This window comes from Bufo bufo, chromosome 2, assembly GCF_905171765.1.
Source record: "Bufo bufo chromosome 2, aBufBuf1.1, whole genome shotgun sequence".
In the NCBI taxonomy this organism is placed as follows: domain Eukaryota; kingdom Metazoa; phylum Chordata; class Amphibia; order Anura; family Bufonidae; genus Bufo; species Bufo bufo.
In genome coordinates, this window is record NC_053390.1 from 663,504,714 (window position 1) to 663,523,413 (window position 18,700).

The window sequence follows — 18,700 nt, forward strand, 5'->3', positions numbered from 1 at the left end:
TCCGAAAGTGTTGCGTTTATATTTTTGGTCAGTGTAGATAAATTTGGTAGGCAATAGTGGAATGTTTAAATCCCCCATTGACATTGTGGAACTTTTTGAAAATATATGGTAGAACAGAGAAAAGTTTCAAAATGGCTAAACGACTATGTGACCCAGTCCCTAATATTAAAAGCCTTAAGGGGGACATTAAAACAAAGTTTTGAGCTAAGCAACTTTGGATCTATGATCTGAAGCTTTCTTCGCTCATTCCTAGATCCTATATATCACTGTGTTCTCTCCCCTCACCCTCTCATAATGTTGTCACAGTCCTGGCCGGTAGCTTTCGGCCAGCTGTGAGTCTATTGAAAATAAGGTGAAATGCTGGTTTACCATATAAATGTATATCAGAGCTCATACATATGAGTGTATTTTTTTCCATATACAAACGGAAAATGCAAATGTGATCGCACACTACATCCAGCACTCTGCCCTCCATGCTGGACGAGACATTGGTTTATATTTTGGCCAAAGCATAGTAAGCCACTCACCGCGTCAAGGTTGTCTCATGAGTGGTCCCTAACTCTTGTTCCTACCTGTTCATGGGCCATGACAGCCACATGGATTTTATGTGGCTGTCATGGCCCATGAACAGGTAGGAACAAGAGTTAGGGACCACTCATGAGACAACCTTGACGCGGTGAGTGGCTTACTATGCTTTGGCCAAAATATAAACCAATGTCTCGTCCAGCATGGAGGGCAGAGTGCTGGATGTAGTGTGCGATCACATTTGCATTTTCCGTTTGTATATGTATTTCGCCATAGTGATGTGCACCTACAGGCAGGTTGTGCTGACCCAACCCCGTATTTTTTTCCATGTCGGTTCAGTTTTTTTCGGCCTGTATGCAGAAACATTCATTTCAATGAGGAAATGACTCCATGTGCATTCTTTGTATGTCCTCATGGCTGATCTGCAAACGGACAAGGATAGAACTGTTCTATTAAGGGCTGGCCCTTCCGTTCCACAACATGTGGAATGCATACGGACGGTTTCCGTGTTTTGCGTATCCAGAATTTGCAGGCCGCTAAACACCCAACGGACGTGTTCATGAACCCTTATTCGTTGCTTCAGTTTTTTTTAGGTTGCATTTATTAGAATTCCTTTTTTTTGCTGGAATACCCCTTTTAATTTGATGACTAGCCGCATTATGCCACCACAAGAACCATCCATTTAAAATGTCATTTAGAAATTGTATGTGAACCTACACCTGAGCTTCTCTTTTGGAAAGATTCCTAATTTTCTGTTAGCTACAAACTAGGAATGTTTATGATCAGAAAAAAGCCTGTTGCTGAGGAGCCCAAGGGAAATCTTTGCAAAAATGAATTTACATTTTAATTTGTTCGCACTCTAGTTCACAGCCAGCTCTCATTTATACTATGTTTCAAGCAGAAAAAATGTCCTAATAAGGTTATGTTTACCCACAGTTCAAACATCTCCGCACAGGAAAAACAAAATGGAAAATACATTTTAAAATTTACAGCAAAATATTATTTGGACTACATAGGATCATAGCAACCCAAGATTGCTGTACAATGTTTACATGTCACCTAGTGCCCAGCAGCCGTAATGAAGTGGCCCTTCCTTTTATTGTGATGGTCAAACGTTTAATTGCTGACTTTCCATTAATATGGATGAAAAGGATGTTCTTCGAATAGCTGGTCTCGTGACTTTTGACTTTTGTTGTCAGTTTAATACAGGAAACAACAGATCGTCACATCACCCGGCGATCAGCACCCCATCAATCAGCTGTCTGAAGAGGCTGCGGCCTCTTCTTAGACCAGCAACGTCATGTTCATTGGTCACATGGCCAAGGTGCAGCTCAGATACATTCAAGTGAATGGGGCCAAGCTGCAATACCTTAAACAGCCGCTATCCAATGGATGGTGCTGTGCTTATTAAGCTGGAAGGTGGCCACAGTACTCCCCTCAAACAGCTGATCAGTGGGGGTGCAGGGTGCAAAGCATTCTACACATAATGACAACGTTGTTGTACTGGCCAATTATCTTATTTCTTGCTTGCATTAGATGGGTTGTCCACCTTTTTTCAGTGATGGCCTATCTTCAGCTGATCAGTGAAGGTCCCTGAAGTCAGTGGGAGCAGTACTAAAGTAACAAGCTCAGTCCACTACAAAGTAGAGTATATGCTTCCCGTGATGGAGCTACACCCGAATAGCTGATCTGCGAGAATGTAGGCTGACCATCACCGATCAGCTAGTGATGGCCTATCTTGGGCATAAGCTATCACTTACTAAAAGGTGGAAACCCCTTTAAGGATGTCTGCTATATTTCTATCTAATACAACCTATATAGTTTAAATTACTGAAATGTTTCATTAATATCATGTTATTTAATAAAGGAAGGTTTGCTTGATGTGGAAAAATCAGAGACCGAAGATGAACTGACTCTAACCGAAATAAGTTGTCTACGCCTAAAAGGACAGATGATCTACTTGCCGGAAGCCGATAACATTCTTTTCCTCTGCTCTCCAAGGTATTGATATATATGTACAAAACCTTTTAAGCTCTTCAAGTGTAACTGTGATTAAATTTTTTTTATTTGTAAGGGCAGTGAGTGTAAGTGTTCTTCTAATGCAATTTTCTAGGGAAATATGTAAATTTTTATTAGAAAACTGTATGAAGTCTCCCCTTAGTAATCCTCTAATTCTGCATTGCTAAGAAGAATCTGTCTTCGGCAGTGGCGTGCCTAGGGTGTTTGGCACCTGGGGGGGTTCTTTCTCTAGCACCCCCCCCCCTTCCCCAAAAAAATAAAAATAAATGTACCCCCTCACAGTAGTTATGCCCATATTGTGCCCCTTTCACAATTGTAATGCCCTCTTTGTGCCCACTTCACAGTAATAACCCCAATTGTGCCCCCTTCACAGTAATAATCCTCATTGTGTCCCCTTCATAGTAATACTCCCTATTGTGCCCCCTTAATAGTAGTAATGCCCTCTGTGCCCCTTCACAGTAATAATGCCCATTATGCCCCCTTAATAGTAGTAATGCCCACTGTGCTAGTAATGCCCTCTGTGCCCCCTCATAGTAGGAAATCCCCATTGTTCCCCCTTCATTGTAGTAATGCCCTCTGGCTCTGTCCCCCCTCCATAGTAGAAATGCCCATTGTGCCCCCTTCACCTTAGTAATGCCCTCGGTGCCCCCTCCATAGTAGTAATGCCCTCTGTGCCCTCTCCATAGTAGTAATGCCCTCTGTGCCCTCTCCATAGTAATAAAGTCCTCTGTGCCCCCTCCATAGTAATAAAGTCCTCTGTGCCCCCTCTATATATAAAAAATAAAATAAAAATCAGTAACTACTCACCTTGTCCCGTTCCTGAAGCTCACATACCTCTCTTCCCTGCAGGCACAGATCGCTCTGCAGCACTTTGTGGGCGGAGCTTATGCACATTTCCAGGCTTCAGGCTCCGCCCACACATGCCGGCAGCGCGATCTGGGCCTGCAGGCTGAATGGTGGAGCAGGAAGAAGTCTCCCTGCTTCACCATTCTGTGCGACGCTAGCCTGAAGGAAGGGAGGAGCGCGGGGAGCTGAGCGGTGAGTGACAGGATCTGTATTGATGGAAGCACTCATTGCTTCTGGCACCTCCCTGAGAGCGGGCACCCAGGGTGGAACCCCCCCCCCCCCCCCCTTTAGCACGCCACTGGTCTTCAGCATTCTACTGAACGCTGAAGACCATGCATAATTTTAAAAGGCAGAGGTAAGGTTCTCATCCTTTCTTTGGTCTCCCTGCGCTAGCCTGTGCCTCCTTACCCCAGTCCTGCCTCTCAGAATGTATAACTGAGCTTCCTAAGACTAATATTACAGTTTATCTGCTGCCAGTTCTGGATCCTGACAGCAGTGCTCTTTTTTATCTTCCCAGTGTCTTTGATTAGTGATTGGGAGATGGGGAGAGGCATTATAATGATGGCGGACCTGGGTCTTTCAATAGGCCCCATTTGTCATAGAAACACATTGCCACCCAGTGATTATGTTGCAGGGCCATCAAGGGGGTGAAAGAGAGAGTCCCGTCCCTCTAACTGCTTAGCTGCTGCTGCAGTCATCTAAGGGGTAAAATGGCCAAACTGAAAGCAGCCATTGCAGCATGCTTTCAGCTGACACTCATTGATGGCATGGATGTAAGTTTAAGCACCACTCCATCCCGGTACAATGCATCGTGTTAACTACCAGATGCTAGTACCGTATATTTATGGCTCAGGGCTGTAGGGGGTTTAATTACTGTAACTCTATTGCTGCCAGGAAGACAGTGACATGATTTTGCTAAATGTTATCCTATATAAAAAACATATGATGTAGTAAATGTAAAAAGTTGAAATATCAACCATAATGAGGTCCATTTTGGTTTCCCAAATGTGTTCCTTAGCTTTAGAATCCTGTGTTTGCCCTTGCTAGAAGACAATAAATTCCAAATGCGTAGTACCGCTTCCATTAGCCTAGCAACAGGCACTCATGAAGTGCATTAGCAGAGCTGTAATTTTTACAAAAATATGTATTGGCTTAACTTGTAAACTATAATATGCTGAATTGATGACATATCTAATTAATTCAAGTGTGATGAACTTGGATGACTTGACAAGAAGAGGCCTGTATCTCAGTGACATCCCCCTCCATGATGCAACTCGTGACCTAGTACTTCTTGGAGAACAGTTCAGAGAAGAATATAAGTTGACTCAAGAACTGGAAATACTTACTGACCGACTGCAGCACACCCTTAGGGCCCTGGAAGATGAGAAGAAGAAGACCGATACGTAAGAGTTTCTTTTGCATTTTATGCCAGCAGTGATAGCATGTAATGGTGGCATCCGAAATGTAATGAAGATGATTATAAGGGTATGACCTCACGGTCAGCTTTTTTAGATGCCATTTTGAAAGCCAAAATGAGGTGTAGGTCATTAAAGAAAATATAGTATTAAAGGGGTTTTCAGGAAGTAGAATATTGATAATCTATCTTTGAGAAGTCATTAATATCTGATTAGTAGGGGTGCAATCTGGACACCTCCTGCCAATCAACTAACAACTATTTGAACAGACCATGGTGCTCTGGTGGGCGATGTGGCCTTTTCCTAGGCGAGTAATGTCACGTCCATCTGTCACCTGGCCTACCTGGAGCTCAGTCCCTTTCAAGTGAATAGGCCTGGGCTGCAATACCAAGCACAGCCACTATACAGCATCGTACAGCACTGTGCTTGGTTTGCTGTGAGGAGGCTTAGGTGAGCACTGCAGCCTTTTCAAATGTCTGATCAGTGGGGGTGTCGGAAGTCAGTATTGATTGGTATTGATGACCTACCCTGAGGATGAAGAAACCTGAACGTATAGCCGTACCCTAAAAGCCCCTTTACACTGCTCAATTGAGCAGATGGTGTCGGGAGGGAGGCGTTCCTTCCTCACAATAGCCTGCTCGTCAGTTAAGGAGACCACTGCATTTACATGCAGTGATCTCCTCCATAGTATGGGGTGGTGCGATCCCTAATAATGTTTTCCGCCAGCAGATTGCCGTTTAGATGGAACGATCTGCTGTCAGCAAACGATGATTTCGGTGACTGCACAAATGATCTTATTGCCCGATGAACAAGCATTTTGCTCATTCATCGGGTAATCGGCGACACCTGTCCACCAGCGGATCATCGCTAACGAGCGTTCCTACAAACGCTTGTTAGCTCTTATCTGCCCAAGGCTCGGCCCGTGTAAAGGGACCTTTAGTCAGCTTTTCTCCATTATCTAATTACCGACAGTCGGTACATGTCTATTACATTTCAGTGTCCCATTTTCTTTCTATTTTCAGCTTGCTGTATTCTGTGCTTCCACCTACTGTTGCTAATGAGCTCAGACATAAGCGCCCAGTTGCAGCCAAGCGATATGACAATGTCACAATTCTGTTTAGTGGCATTGTAGGATTTAATGCGTTCTGCAGCAAGCATGCTTCCGGGGAAGGAGCCATGAAGATTGTAAACCTTCTAAATGACGTATACACACGATTTGATATTTTAACTGACTCGAGAAAGAATCCTTTTGTCTATAAGGTAAAAATCTATTACATTTTCAGTGAAAACAATGAAACTATTTTGGATGTCTAGTACTTTAGTCTATTTTATTTTATCTGTTCGTAAACCAGAAAAGCGAAACTTCTTTTTGTTATAATGCATATTCCACTCTACACTATATGTACTGTACATGATTTTATTAGAGCATTCAAAGTGCATTCCCCATTTAATAACAATTCTGGGGCAACTATGCTATCAATTGCTAGCAGTTTGCAATGTTTGTTTGTGTGTGTGTGTGGGAGGGCGGGGACGGATGGGGTTACCTGTATAGTCTGACACTATCCAATCAGTGCTGCTAGTGTCAGAATGTGCTAGAACACCCGCCCCCCCCCAAATGGTAACACCCACCTGGAACTTCACTGTAGACTGCTAGCAATTCATTCATATCTTTTAGAAGGAATAATAAAGGAATTGTACAAAATAGAGTCATAAGAAAAGATATTCCAGAATTGTTGTCACATGGTGAAAGCAAGTAGTTGCTAAAACTCACTTACATATCAAGGAAGGTTACAGGTCTTGTTTTGTACGGCGCTGAAGTGAAGTGCAAACAATGGGGCCCATTCGCGTGTGCAGCGTGCTTCATGGGCGGTAGGTCTCCGCTGTTCCAAATAGCAGAGACCCACAGCTAATGATCACGACTGGCAATAATGCTGATTGCGGTCATTAAAGTCTTTAGATACCGTGATCAAGTGAGATCATGGCATCTAAAGGGTGAAAAACCTGGAAGCTCGCGCTTTTAGGCTTCTTATTGGCATCCTCTGCGGCCAATGAGGATGACGGTAATTTGTTTCAATATGCTGGGTCTCTCTGAAGAGACCCAGGGGATTGAAGCTGCAATTCTTATTTTGGCCAGCAGGTAGCCAACATAAGAAATGACCAATTCTCCTCAAATTATGGGTCTAGAAGACTCGAGGGTTCAGAATAATAAAAAAAAAGGTTTTGTAGGCTCAAATACCAGCTTCAAAATAATGAAAAAAGTAAAAACAAATGTTTACTCACCCACCTTTTCGTAGAATAAAAAAATAAATACATAAAATATAAAAATCATGAGCATCACCGCGTCCAAAAGCTCCCATACTATTAAAATATAAAAATATTTTTCCAATACGGCGAATGGCGTAATGGAAAAAAGGTCAAAATGGGCAATTTGCCATTTTTTCATTGCTTCTCTTACCCAATTTTTTTTATAAAATGTGATCAAAAAGTTACACACAATCCAAAATGGTATCAATAAAAACTACAGATTGTCCTGCAAAAATGAGCCCCCACACAGCCCAGTATACAGTCAGGTCCATAAATATTGGGACATCGACACAATTCTAACATTTTTGGCTCTATACACCACCACAATGGATTTGAAATGAAACGAACAAGATGTGCTTTAACTGCAGACTGTCATCTTTAATTTGAGGGTATTTACATCCAAATCAGGTGAACAGTGTAGGAATTGCAACAGTTTGCATATGTGCCTCCCACTTGTTAAGGGGCCAAAAGTAATGGGACAATTGGCTTCTCAGCTCTTCCATGGCCAGGTGTGTGTTTTTCCCTCATTATCCCAATTACAATGAGCAGATAAAAGGTCCAGAGTTAATTTCAAGTGTGCTTTTTGCATTTGAATCTGTTGCTGTCAACTCTCAAGATGAGATCCAAAGAGCTGTCACTATCAGTGAAGCAAGCCATCATTAGGCTGAAAAAACAAAACAAACCCATCAGAGAGATAGCAAAAACATTAGGCGTGGCCAAAACAACTGTTTGGAACATTCTTAAAAAGAAGGAACGCACCGGTGAGCTCAGCAACACCAAAAGACCCAGAAGACCACGGTAAACAACTGTGGTGGATGACCAAAGAATTATTTTCCTGGTGAAGAAAACACCCTTCAGAACAGTTGGCCAGATCAAGAACACTCTCCAGAGGTAAGTATATGTGTGTCAAAGTCAACAATCAAGAGAAGACTTCACCAGAGTGAACACAGTGGGTTCACCACAAGATGTATACCATTGGTGAGCCTCAAAAACAGGAAGGCCAGATTAGAGTTTGCCAAACAACATCTAAAAAAGCCTTAACAGTTCTGGAACAACATCCTATGAACAGATGAGACCAAGATCAACTTGTACCAGAGTGATGGGAAGAGAAAAGTATGGAGAAGGAAAGGAACTGTTCATGATCCTAATCATACCACCTCATTAGTGAAGCATGCTGGTGGTAGTGTCATGGCGTGGGCATGTATGACTGCCAATGGAACTGGTTCTCTTGTATTTATTGATGATGTGACTGCTGACAAAAGCAGCAGGATGAATTCTGAAGTGTTCCGGGCAATATTATCTGCTCATATTCAGCCAAATGCTTCAGAACTCATTGGATGGCACTTCACAGTGCAGATGGACAATGACCCAAAGCATACTGCAACAGCAACCAAAGAGTTTTTTAGGGGAAAGAAGTGGATGGAATGTTATGCAATGGCCAAGTCAATCACCTGACCTGAATCCGATTGAGCATGCATTTCACTGGCTGAAGACAAAACTGAAGGGAAAATGCCCCAAGAACAAGCAGGAACTGAAGACAGTTGCAGTAGAGGCCTGGCAGAGCATCACCAGGGATGAAACCCAGCATCTGGTGATATCTATGCGTTCCAGACTTCAGGCTGTAATTGACTGCAAAGGATTTGCAACCAAGTATTAAAAAGTGAAAGTTTGATTTATGATTATTATTCTGTCCCATTACTTTTTGGTTCCTTAACAAGTGGGAGGCACATATGCAAAGTATTGTAATTCCTACACCGTTCACCTGATTTGGATGTAAATACCCTAAAATTAAAGCTGACAATCTGCAATTAAAGCACATCTTGTTCGTTCCATTTCAAATCCATTGTGGTGGTGTATGGAGGCAAAAAAATTTAGAATTGTGTCGATGTCCCAATATTTATGGACCCGACTGTAAATATAAAAAATTATGCAGGTCAGAATATGGTGATTTTTTAAAAAAGTTTAAATGTATCTTTTCTCTATTTAGACATTAAAAACCTATACATATGTGGTATTGTTGTAATCGTACTGACCCAGAGAATAAAGGGCACAGGTCAGTTTTGCCGAAAAGAGAGCGCCGTTAGAACAAAACCCGTAAAACGGTGAAGGACTTGCGTTTTTTTCCAATTCCATTAGCATTTTTTTTTTTCAGCTTCCCACTACATTGTATGCCATATTAAATGGTGGCATTAGAATGTACAACTAGTCCTACAAAAAATAAGGCCTCATACAGCTATGTGAATGGAAAAATAAAAAGGTTATGGCTCAGGGAAGATAGGGAAGAAAAATTAAAACGCAAAAATGAAAAAATCTCCAGTATCCTAAGGGTTAATTCCAGATTTTCTTTACTTCAAAAACTACATTTTTATACCCCTGATATTGAACGCATTGTTCAGACATTTTACTGCAAAATTGCATTTTCATATCCATATTTGCAAACACATTAGTGCATCAGACTATGTAGTTTCAAATACATTTTACTATACAAATTGCATTGTTATACTTATGATATTGAATACATAGTTAAGAGATATTTTACTGCAAACATTGAATTGTTATATCCATGTTAGTGAATACATTACTGCATCAGGATGTGTAGTTCAAAGACAAATTTTACAACAAAAATTGCCTTGTTACATCCATAATATTGAATGTATAACTCAAAAACTATTTTCTGTAAACATTGTTATATCCGTGTTAGTGAACGCATTACTGCATTAGACCATGTAGTTCAAAGATATTTTAATACAAAAATTGCGTTCTTATATCTGTGCTATTGAAGGCACAGTTCAAATACATTTTACCGCAGACATTGCATTGTTATAATTCATGTTAGTGATCACATTACTGCAACAGACTATATAGTTCAAAATAGTTGCACTGCAAAATTTGCATTTCCAAAGTAAATTGACAATACCAGTGTTGGACAGGACTTGGGAATATGATAATGATTGTGTGTTGGACAGGACTTGGGAACTGGATTGTGGTGCCGAGGAGTAGACATGAGAGGAAAAGGGTGGTGGCCGCGGTGACAATAAAGAGCATTGGCAACATACGTCCAAAAACACAAAATATATCTGGTCAAGTCAGGAACTAGTGATGCTGCTGATACTGTGGGTGCAAGCTCAAAATATGCCAGTCCAAGGCCCATCTTGGCTGCATTTAGTTCTGTCCAGCACACAAAACCACATCCATTTGAAATATCTGCAGAATTAAAAAAATGCCATGGGCATTCAAACATAAACATAGGTACCAGGACTCTATTGCAGCACATGAGGCAGCATCACTGGATCCTGTGGGAAAATAGGACTGGCCAGCATTCTACATTGGGACAAGTCTATCCTCCTTCTCCCGGTCTTCTTTGTGGCAGCCAGGCCACATCCCCAAGCAGTAAAGTGTACTTTTCATCATCATCAGCTGCTTCTTCTTCTTCTGTTCAGACTCCTCCTCCTTCTTGTCCTCTGCTCCATTGTGAGACATTCATAATGGAATGTGTGTCCATGAGAAAACTATTTGCGGCAAGCAATTAGCTGAACTTCCATTTGGCCAAGTTGCTGGCGGTACCGCTTAGTTGTGGTAAATGTAGTGCATTTTCATACCTTCCCTAAAATGTAACTCTTCTGTAAAATTGAATTCTTCTGTATGCCATCAGCCGCAGTATTTCCCATGTTACATCAGTTGTACTTTTGCCCAGGTGTCCATAGTGGTGCAGTTCCACACCTAAAGTAAGGCAACAATAGACTGTTAACCCTCTAACCATCGAACTTATTGCATTGAAAGCCATCTGGGGCCCATCAACAGACTTACCACTTTAGAGATTACAGAGTGACACTTTATGACCGATTTTTCTATTGGGGGATTGGATTAATGGATAGCATCATATGGTGGAAATGATCGCTGAATGACCATTCACTCTGCTACCTATATATTTGCACATTGACCATTCACAAAAAAAATCTTACGCCTGATTATAGGCTACCATTGAGGAAATCCACATCTTCCATTGACGCGGCACTACAATTACGGGGAACCCCCCTCCCCACTAAAATGGTGAAACCAGGATACGCACTTTTATAATCCCACCATGTATTAATCTATGCATTTTTATAATTTTACCATATGTACTATTTTTATCAGTTTTTTGTACCATTTTATGGAAGGGTAATACCCCTCCCCTTTCTTTAAGTGATATTTCTTTTGAAATGATTTTTCTTTTACTAAAAAGAAAATACCTCTACGATTGACGTCCAAATGAAATAAATGTACATTTTACATACATTGCTCTCTGTGTGTCCGACCAAGTGAAGAGTGCCAGTTTATTATATTCAAACCATAATGGGATGTGTGTCCATGAGAAAACTATTTGCGGCAAGCAATTAGCTGAACTGGCAGTACTGCTTAGTTGTGGTAAATGTAGTGCATGTTCATACCTTCCCTAAAATGTAACTCATCTGTATAATTGAATTCTTCTGTATGCCATCAGCCGCAGAATTTCCCATGTTACACCACACCTTCAACAAAATGCATTCTTCTGTAAAATTGAATTCTGCTCAATGCCATCTGCCGCAGTTTTTGCCATATCCCATCACTGAGACTTTTGACCAGGTGTCCGTACTGGCACAGTTCCGCATCTTCACAAAAATGTAATCCTGCTGTATAATATTTGTAATTTTCCCCAGCTGTCCTTTTTTTTTTTTCAAAAAAGGTGGCAGGTAGCATCGTGTCACCCAAACAAAGTTGTTTTCCACCAGTGTACAAAACAATAAGCACTTTTTTCAAAATGAACGAGGCATGGATCTATGAGGAAGCCAATGAATAGATCTGCACATACTGATGGCACCCCATCCTGCCACTGCCGCTGTCTGACTGCGTACTATTATGTTCCATACCATATGGCTGCTGCTACTGCTGCCGCCACTGCAGCTGCTAGATCCTGCTGCTAGTCCCCCTGGCAACACTTGCATTACCCCTACTGCCCATGCCATTACTGCTAAACAACCATCCCTACTACTACCAGTACCCCTAAATAGCCACACACACATCTACTGCCTTGTCTGTTCCATGCTATGTTGCTACTGCTGCCATTACTATTGCAAGCAGATGCCATTATTACCTCATCTTTTCCACATCCATACTGTACTGTTGCTGCTCCCAATTAAAAGGGAGAATTTTTGCAGGCTTGTTCAGAACAAGCCACTGTTTCTTTTTACAGTTAACACTTGTGCATGTATAAATACGGACAGGCATTCTGCCCCTTTAATGCATAATTTTTGTATGCTTGTGCAGAACAGCCATTGTTTCTCATGACATTAACGATTGACGTTCAAATAAAGCATAATTTTTAGATGTTTGGACCCAATAAGTCATTGTTTTTTTTATCACATAACACTGTGTGCGTGTTTAAACGTCATCTGCCCCCGATAAGGGACAATTTTTGGAAGCATTCTAATATGAAAAAGCATAACACATGCAACAGTACAGTGTATTTTTAAACACGCTGTTCGTTAACACCATCAAACATGCATTTACCCATAGCTATGTATGTCAGTGTCCCTCTAACATTATTTGCTATTGCTGTCATTACGGTAAGAAGTATAAAATATTCGAAATATTTGACGGATCCGACATGACATTACAGTCCCATTATGGTAATGTTTAAAGCATGAATGTGAATTACATACTGTACATTTGTGTATAAATATCTCTTTAAGCAGAAACAAGTCTACTGCATCAGAAGGTTTCTCGTATGCAGTTTAAGTATCATACTTACCGTTACATCTAAATGATATCCATGGTAATGGGTAATGGAAGTTCCATGACATCTTTTGTATTACAATCTGTAGCACAAATTGCAGGCACATTCTTTTGCATTGAATCATCACATGCCTGCTGTGCCCAGATTAGCTCTGCTTTATAAATTGTGATATCAAATATATTCTTAGTTGTCGGTAAATACAACATAAATATATTTATTCATAAAATGATTTGACAAAACTCACCATGTGGTGTCGACTGAGAACATTACATATATGTTGCTATAACCAAGAAATTCACGGATAAACCAGGCACAATATTTTGCAGGTCTAGCTCAGCTGAATGTAATGATGCATTTTACTTAATGATCCTTTGCTTCATTCATAAACAAATGAGAAGTTAAGTGCACCAAGGGCAGGCCCAAATTACTCTGTGCATCCTTCTTCTTCTGCCAGCCCCTAACTTTCTGACAGGGCCAGGATCCTGCATAGTCAACTTGCCTGGCCATGAAGGACAGGGAGGGTATGGCAGAGGAAGCAGGAGTAGCAAGGGTGCACAGAGGGACTTGGGCCCGCTCTCAGTGCACTTAAAGGGGTTGTCCGGGATCAAAGTAATTTTTAAAAACATTAATAATCACCTTGATATTACGCAGTAAAGTCATTCTGATGCTCTGTGTATTTTTTTTTTCATCCTCTTTGCTCCTATGAGTCTCTAATACTGCTGTCAGTATTGTTTACATAGCAGCTCCTGTGCTATGTCATTTCCGGCCACACTGCCTTATGGGTCCCACAAGGCTGCGTGACTCTGCAGCTGGATCTTACAAGCCTTTCCACTCCCCCTAATCAGTATTCTGCCTCCTGCCACTCATACTCCTCATCAGTATTCCTCCCCTAAAACCACTTTTTTCTAAGCCTACAAACTGGATCCCTCCCTGCTTCCATGTATCTGCTCTGTGCTAGCATTGCATAAAAGACAATAGTGTCAGGGAGCGATCTGACTGGCATGTAGGGACATGGGAGGCGTGGTTAGCACCCATACTGTAGCACATCCCATTCATTGCAAATGACCATGGGAGGCGTGCAGTATGCTAAATAGCATAGTTTGCTGCCTCCAATAGAACCTCCTTCTACTCCTAATAACACTCCTCTATGGCCGGTGACATCATCGGCAGAGGGGGGCGTTCCTTAGTGAGGCGAGTTCCCTCCTCCAATACTGCCTCCTTCCTCCCAGACTAACGCCCTCTGTGCCCGGTGATGTCACAGAGGGGCGTGGTTTAGCTCCGACATTTCCCTCCTACTGACAGCCTCCTTGCTAGCTGCAGAACGATCCTGTGTGCTGGTGACGTCACCGGGCTCCTTGCTAAGCGGAAGGAAGAGGCTTAGCACACCAGTAAGGAGTCGGTACGTCACTGAATCTTTGAAAATCTGAACTTCCGGCTGAGAATTTATGAAAGAAATACAGGGCATCAAAAAACTCTGGCAAAGGTAGGACAGGAATGTATGTAATATTTATGTGCTTGTTGTACCCTTACAACAATGTCCCCAATCCCGGACAACCCCTTTAACTGCTCATTTGCATATGGATTAAAAGTACTTTTGCTCCAGAATGAAGCAACAGATCACTACGTGAAAAATATCGTTACATTCAGCTAAGCTAGCCCTTAGCTGGTCAGTACATTTCTAGGTTACAGACTCCTTTTAATGTAGTTAACATTTCTTACTTATTTTATTATTTGCAATTGTCAATCATGAAGACATGAAGTGCCAGGGAACAGGATAAAAGATACAAAGGTTGGCATTATACAGTAGCCCATTACTAGCTTTGATGGTCTAATGTTCTTTAGAAAACACACAAGGCGATAACGGTTTGAGCCCTTAAATGATTGCTATGGTATATAGTAAGAACCACAGAGACAGCCCCTACTGATGCAATGGAGCCATTTTCCACTAAGTGGTGTGAAGCTGCTACAGTATTAGGAAAAGAGGGGAAATATAAGCCACGTTCAATGTGGGTGCAGACAAGGTCCAGTTACAAATGGCTCAGAGACAGGTACAGCAAGATACGGTCAAATGTACTCAACAATATGGCAGTTTAACAAGGCAGACAAGTCAGGAGCAGTGTTCAGACTACTTATAGAGAGGCAACAACATTGATTACAAGCGATGCACAGATCTTAAATGGGCCACTAAATGCCTTAAAGGGGTTTCTGACTTCAAGCCCAGTTTCACTTAGGCCCTGGAATGTGTTTATCATAAAGTAAAAATCCACTCGCCTAATCTCCTACCGCTTTTCAGTGCCGAGGCTCCTTCTAGTCTCCAGAGTGTGATTTCTGGACGAGTGCCACTTGGCGCCACATCACCACTGAGGCTAGTGAATGGCTGCAATGGTGCACATGACCCCCTATGGGTGTCACACCCTGGGGACTTAGAGAAGCAGGGTCAGGAGCCTTGGCACTGGAATGGTGGGGGAATTTATGTGCAGATTTTTTACTTTTCACTTTCCAGGGCTTAATTAAAATTGGAGTTAAAGTCAACAAATCCCCTTTGAAATAAAATAAGTCCAGGGTCTTCCTCACAGCTTTTAGATTTGACATCCCCAATGAATGTGTGCGGCATCAAGCTGTATAGACTAAAGCACCTGTAACACCATTACAATCTTAGCTGCAATGGAGAGAATTAGGGACTCCAGTTGTCAATAGCACAAGGCATTGTCACTGCAAAAAGCTTGCGCTCTTCTCTTAGGTGAAAGGGACAACATATTTTATCACCTCAGCCACAAATATATATAAAATATATACTATCTATCTATCTATCTATCTATCTATCTATCTATCTATCTATCTATCTATCTATCTAGCAAAAGTCTTAAAAAGTCTTAATGAAATCTGGTGGGGTCTTTCTTTACATCTAACAGATGTTATAAGGGATTGTATCAATGGTTCCTGGTCCCAATCTGCTTGTCATGCCCAATTATACAGTTCACTTAGATAACATTGCAGCTTGAAATGATGTGTAATTCTATTTTAAGGTTGAAACTGTTGGTGACAAATACATGACAGTGAGTGGCCTTCCAGAACGATGTGTCCACCATGCAAGGTCTATCTGCGACTTGGCATTAGACATGATGGAAATTGCTGGACAAGTTCAAATAGATGGGGAATCTGTACAGGTAAGTAGCCATGTTATAGGTATTTTTCAGTAGCAAAGTTATTGGAAAGGATTTCTTTGTCAGTCCTTGAACCTTGCCAGTCGCACCAGGTCTTTGTGATTGTTTACGTAGGCATAGGCAGCTTGACCCATTCACAGTGCTGATCCATTCCCGGATGTCAAATCCCAACTAATCACTGATAACTTATCATAAGTGTAGGCCACATAACAGACTGAGACCCTGTACTAAAAGGCAACCTGGAAATGAACACATTTTGTAATCTTTGTACTACAGGGCTATTAGTTACAAATACACATATCTTTAGTCATATGAACCAGTTTTTACATTCACATATGTAACATTGGTTAAAAAATATTGAAATGCGTAGTCTGTTTTAGACTGACATTTGTAACAATTCAAATAAGGGCCTATTGAGCAAGCTTGTAGATGTGTCCCTATTATCTCCCACAGAAGCTAAAGCTGTTCATACATGAGATCATGGGGGTCATTTATTAAACAGAAATACACCTATATTAGAAGTATTTCTGGCACAGATTGCAGCGGCGCAAAGGACCTTCAATCTGCAACTTTTCTCCACTCATGCCAGGTCTAAAAAAGTAGGTGTGGCGGGGAAGGGGACAGACAAGCAGGCCCCTCTCATTTACAATTTTCTACACCTGTTTTAGGCATAGAAAATGGTCTAAATGTGCGACAGCTAGGAAGCTGCCTAACAGTTAGAAGCAGCGGTAGATACACCGAAGTTATTTAGAGGCCAGCGCCTCTAAATAACTTTGGCGGATGCACTGCCAGTGCAGGGCCTTATTAAGACTGACATCTAAAATGCTGGTCTTAATAAATGTGCCCCATAGTTTTTTAAACAAAAATTATTTTTTTTAAAAATGACTATAAAATGGCCAGGTTAGTCAGGCATGTGAACAGGGCCGGGCAGGAAGGAGGACAGGAGTGGTGGTAGCAAAAATGGGAGTAGTGGTTATTCACAGTGGCAGTCCACACTCCATAGAGCCATGAAATGATGGGAAGGGAGCACCTTTTCATCCCTTAGGGGCAATCCCTGGTTTTGGGGCATTTTCCTGGTGTTAGGTGGGATACCCTTGGTGGAGATGAGTTTTTGAGGTGCAATGCAGGCATCCTGTGGGTGGCCCGTGGAAAGCTATGGTGATGCAAAAGGTGCTACAGTGCAATGATGAGGCCGATGTTAGTGAACCAACAAACAGTCTTTACTAGAGTAGCTTGTTATTCAATTCACGCAGGCACTTGTAAAGTTAGGCAAAGTCATTGTCATACAGTAATATCAAATATCTCACCCTGAGGATGCAGTATGGGGTAGACAGGTCAAATATGCCAAGGTACTCTCTGAATAAACAGTGTTTTCTTCCCAGTAGAGCCAAAGGGTGGCCCCCTTTTATGACTGCCCAGTGCCCAATATGTTTTCCTTTACCATCAGAATAAATTCTAATATGATTCTTCAGAGGCAGGTGGTTAGGCTCCGTTTCCTTCTATCTGATGCTGCTTCTTCCACTTTCTGCACTAGCTAATTGAGGCAGCAATTGAAGGAGTGGGTGGAGCAGCCAGCAGCCAACACCTAACTACTGTTTCTAAGTCTGGTGTTAACAGCATATGTGCAATCCTCAGGATGGTAGGGCTCGTCATGCTGATTAAAACAATACCTTTCTTTTGTCTGTACAATAAACAGCTGCAGAGATATATGCGTTTATATTCATATGCATATGCAAATGAACAATTAGAGCACAAGAGGCAAGGCTGAATATTCTGAGCACTGCTCTGTAACACCCCCTGTGCTCTGCACACTTCCCCTCTACCCTTGATTGACAGGGCTGTGTGTGGGCATATCATATCACTATGTACTATAGCTTCACCACACTGAGATCTGCTCAGAAAGCTAATGTACATATTACTGCTGTATTCACAAGCGCAATATATGATCACACAAATCAACTGGCAGATGACCCGTAATGACAGGTGAATTCAACCTAGACTCTGAGCAAGTACATTTACCTGTCTTTGGTGGCCTTCAACAGCCGGACAAGACTACGACCCCACCGAACCCCACCACTAGGATACACAGGTAAGGAACTAAATTATAGAATCTTTAACTGTGTTCGGAGGTGATCAGGCTCCGTCCCCGTCCGTGGTTTAGATGGTGTCGCGGTCCTTCTCGGTCGGCTGGTTGTCGGTCACAACTAAGAGTCCCTGTTCGGGTGCCAAACTAATTTGGATCTGATCAACCTCAGATTAAAGGTAGTCATCTGCCGTTGAGCCTAATTAGTAGAATGCGTGCACGCCGGAAGAACACACTGACACATACTGTTCAGTTGGAGCACTTCCAAGATTCTCTTCCTTTAATAGGGTGGGGTGATGCCTTATATAGGACACACAACATAGGTTTGAATATGCAATGTGCTATAGTACATTTGGCAGTTCATGATTGGCTGGTTCCATATAAGGTCGTCTTCTTCCAGGGTCCTTATCTCGTGTGCACAGGGTGGGTCCCAGAGGGAGGAGTCATCTTAGTTTCTGTAAGCTTCACTCGGGGGAGGAGAGGAAGAGCTGGCAACCATTTTTGAGTAAGGAATGTATAGGCAAGTGAAATGAGCATTTTATAATTCCCTCACGGTCCCTCACACAGACACTGGGAATATGTGTAAGCT

General features: G+C 41.9%; 1 protein-coding gene across 1 annotated transcript in view; it reads left to right on the forward strand.

Moving 5' to 3' along the window:
- GUCY1B1 (guanylate cyclase 1 soluble subunit beta 1) overlaps window positions 1–18,700 on the forward strand; it is a 100,139-nt gene that overhangs the window by 68,375 nt on the left and 13,064 nt on the right. Inside the window, exons 8-11 of the mRNA XM_040418580.1 lie at window positions 2,393–2,526; window positions 4,596–4,793; window positions 5,828–6,065; window positions 15,891–16,031. Of these exons, the coding sequence (XP_040274514.1) occupies window positions 2,393–2,526; window positions 4,596–4,793; window positions 5,828–6,065; window positions 15,891–16,031 (711 nt within the window). The remainder of the gene's footprint in view (window positions 1–2,392; window positions 2,527–4,595; window positions 4,794–5,827; window positions 6,066–15,890; window positions 16,032–18,700) is intronic.